Here is a 3,435-nt window from a genome sequence, read left to right on the forward strand (position 1 = left end):
GGCTGGCAGCTAGACTGCTGGCAGCATGAAGAGGAGTCCTCAGAGCAGGTGGGCACACAGCAGGCCTGCTGACACGGGGAGGAGGTGCAGCAAGCAGGCTGGCAGCTAGACTGCTGGCAGCACAGAGAGGAAGCCCCAGAGCAGATGGGCACACAGCAGACAGGCTTGCAGCAGATGGGTGCACAGCAGGCCTGCTGACAGGGGGAGGAGGTGCAGCAAGCCGGCTGGCAGCTAGACTGCTGGCAGCATGAAGAGGAGTCCTCAGAGCAGGTGGGCACACAGCAGACAGACTTGCAGCAGACGGGCACACAGCAGGCCTGCTGGCAGGGGGAGGAGGTGCAGCAAGCCAGCTGGCAGCTAGACTGCTGGCAGCACGAGGGTGTGCAGGAGCTGGTGCAGCCTGATTGGCAGGGGCTGGGCTCACAGGCCACCTGGCAGCAGGGGCTGGACACACAGCTCGCCGGGGTGCAGACCAGGGTCAGGCAGGGGGCCGGGGCGCAGCAGCTGGGGGCGCAGCAGGGGGGCTGGCAGCAGCTCTCTGGGCAGTCGTCCACCTGCCAGGAGTCGGAGCAAGAGTCACAGGAGCCGGGCAGGCAGACGCGGCTGCCGTAGCTCAGGTCACTGGAGCAGGCGGACATGGTGGACGGGGCCATGCTGGGGTTGAGCTGGAGGAGATGCGAGTGAGTGGGTGAGTGTGTGTGTGTGTGTGTGTGTGTGTGAGTGTGTTAGGTGCTCAGGGCTGTCGGCTTTTATATCTCTCCCTGGCCTGTTGGTCGAGCAGGAGTGTACACAACTTCCGCCCCTTCCTTGTTTGTGTTGAAAACCTAGAGGATGCTTATTAGTGTGAGTTTCATGTTTAGTCCTAGGAGATGCCATTCAGTCTGTAAAGGCCCGAGTCTATGTTTGGGTCTGTTGACGCGTCCTCACCTCACTTGGCTCCAGAGCATAATACGGAGGTAGACGGGGCCTGTGCTGGCTGCAGGAGAGATCTGTCCGTCCTACTCCCAGCGCCTGTGGGCCATCGCCAGGGACTCTGCTTGTCTGGGTTGCTGCGGCTTTTGGAATTTATCAGGCTAGAGAAGCCCCAGTCAATGCTGGCGTGAGGGTGGACTGTTTCTAGAAGTGACTCTCCATACTCCCTCTGGTGCCTGAAGTCCCCACAAGGGCTTTAGAGCAAGTGGAGAGCGGAGTGAGCCCTTTCCCGTCAGGCCACAGCGGCTCCTGGTGGGCTGTGCACCCCGTCTTCCATCTGGGCACTTAGGGAGGTCGCGGATCCTGTTTGGGGCCTCACATATCCACCTGATTTTATCCCGAACACGCAGACCTGTGAGTCTAACCCAGAGCTCCTGATGCGTCTTCCCTGCAGAAAGCACAGCCACTCGCCACAGCACAGCCCTGTGAAAGCCACCAGCACCGCTCTGCGCGGCAGGGTGTCTTTCTTGATTGCTAAGTGACTAAGTCTTGGTCACCCCAGCTAGACATCTCACCTAGGTCTGCATTTCTCCTGCAAATAATATACAGTTGGCCACCAGGTCTTTTTGGTTCTTTCTGCTGAGTGTTTCCAGTGTTATCTGAGAATTTTACTTCTCAAGCATTCATTATTCACAATGCAGCAAATCTTCCCATATGCTGGAAATTGCACCAGGTGCCGAGAAGGCAAAGGTGAAGGAGTGCCAGCCCTGACTGTGGGCCCCACCGGGGAGGTGGTGGGCTGCCTGGTGCCTGCTGCCGTCAGTGATGACCGGGCATGGCCCAGCATACAACATTGACTGGTTGATGAGAACGTTGTGAGCAGAGGCTCCTGAGACCCTAACGCTGTGCTCCCTGCAGGAGCGATGGTTCCGTACTCGGTTATTCGGTGCCGGTAGAGATTGTACAGAACGGAACCTCCAGGAATAATGAGAATGGGCTGTGTGCGCGTATACAGAAGAGCCAGGCAGACAGATGGAGAGAGACGGAGAGAAAGAACGGGTGAAAGTAGCTGCCTCCTGAGAAGGGAATTGAATAACTGCTTGTGTTCACTTAAGAAAATCACAAATCTGGCTCAGGCCTGTAATCCTAGCACATTTGGAAGGTCAAGGCAGGTGGATCACTTGAGATGAGGAGTTTGAGAGCAGCCTGGCCAACGTGGTGAAATCCTGTCTCTACTAAAAATACAAAAATTAGCCAGGCATGGGTTATGCCTGTAATCCTAGCTACTCGGGAGGCTGAGACAGGAGAATTGCTTGAACCAGGAGGCGGAGGCTGTAGTGAGCTGAGATTGTGCCACTGCACTCCAGCCTGGGCAGCAGAGTGAGATTCCATCTCAAAAAAAAAAAAAAAAATCACTAATCTGTAAGTTTGGAAAAAAAGAGGAGACTTTGTTTCTGGTAAAGAGCACAAGCTGCAGGAAAGCCATCCCCAGGCTGGGAAGCCCAGCCTCTGCCCAAGACCACAGCCAGGAAGAGGCGCTTCGGAGCGGGAGCAGCTGGGCAGGAGCTCCATGTTGGCCAGGCTGGCTGAACACACATGTGCAACAGCTTATGGAAGAACACTGAGTATTCATGAAGGAGGCACCGAACCAACATGCATGTAACATATGACCTGTTTTCACTCTGGGGTTGTGAGAAACACTCACCCGTCCAAATCCCAAGAATGGACTTAGAGGCATGAGGAACAGTGAGAGTGGGACTTTCATGGCGGTCTTGCAAGATGACGTGTCTGATGGGCGGGCACACCCAGCACGGTTTCAATCAGCCACGTACCCCCAGTGCGCAGGGCCCTCCCCGGTTCTCACGGCTGAGTACGGTGGGGTCGCAGACTTCCTGGACACCACCTCAGTCTCCTTGTCCTCCTGTAAGGCTACGTCTTGTCCCCTTCCCCACTTCAAGTTTGGATTTTCCAATGGTGACAGTTTCTTTCCTTTTAATGAGTTCGCCACCCCCCTTTCTCTGTCCCCTCTGACTTCTGTGAGTCTTATCACTCTTCCCAAATGTATGTGTATGTACATATGTGTTTACACACACATACACGTAACAGAGCGAGGCGGTGTGTGGCTTTCCTGCCTCAGCCTCACGTGGAAAACGCGTGCCCTTGCATGTGCTCCTCCGCGCCGCGCCTTCCTCCACGATGCTGCCATCTGGTTGTTCAAAGTGCCCCAAATCTGTACTACGTGGCTTGTCATGTCTGCAGGGGAGCTGCCGGGACGTGCCAGGCCTGTTTTCTGAATACAGACCACTTAAAAAGTACTTCTTGGCCGGGCACAGTGGCTCACACCTCTAATCACAGCACTTTGGGAGGCTGAGGTGGGCAATCACGGGGTTGGGAGATGGAGACCATGCTGGCCAACCTGTAAAACCCCTCCTCTACCAAAAATACAAAAATTAGCTGGGCGTGGCAGTGGGCACCTGTAATCCCAGCTACTCGGGAGGCTGAGGCAGGGGAATTGCTTGACCC

General features: G+C 55.7%; 1 protein-coding gene across 1 annotated transcript in view; it reads right to left on the bottom strand.

Annotated features, from left to right (window-relative positions):
- The window catches only part of LOC104651340 (uncharacterized), a 1,647-nt gene extending 936 nt beyond the window's left edge, over window positions 1-711 (bottom strand). Inside the window, exon 1 of the mRNA XM_010338364.3 lies at window positions 1-711. This exon is cut by the window's left edge and continues 936 nt beyond it. Coding sequence (XP_010336666.3) covers window positions 1-653 — 653 coding nt within the window. The 5' untranslated portion in view covers window positions 654-711.
- Window positions 712-3,435: the final 2,724 nt, after the last annotated feature.

This window comes from Saimiri boliviensis, chromosome 18, assembly GCF_048565385.1.
Source record: "Saimiri boliviensis isolate mSaiBol1 chromosome 18, mSaiBol1.pri, whole genome shotgun sequence".
In the NCBI taxonomy this organism is placed as follows: Eukaryota; Metazoa; Chordata; class Mammalia; order Primates; family Cebidae; genus Saimiri; species Saimiri boliviensis.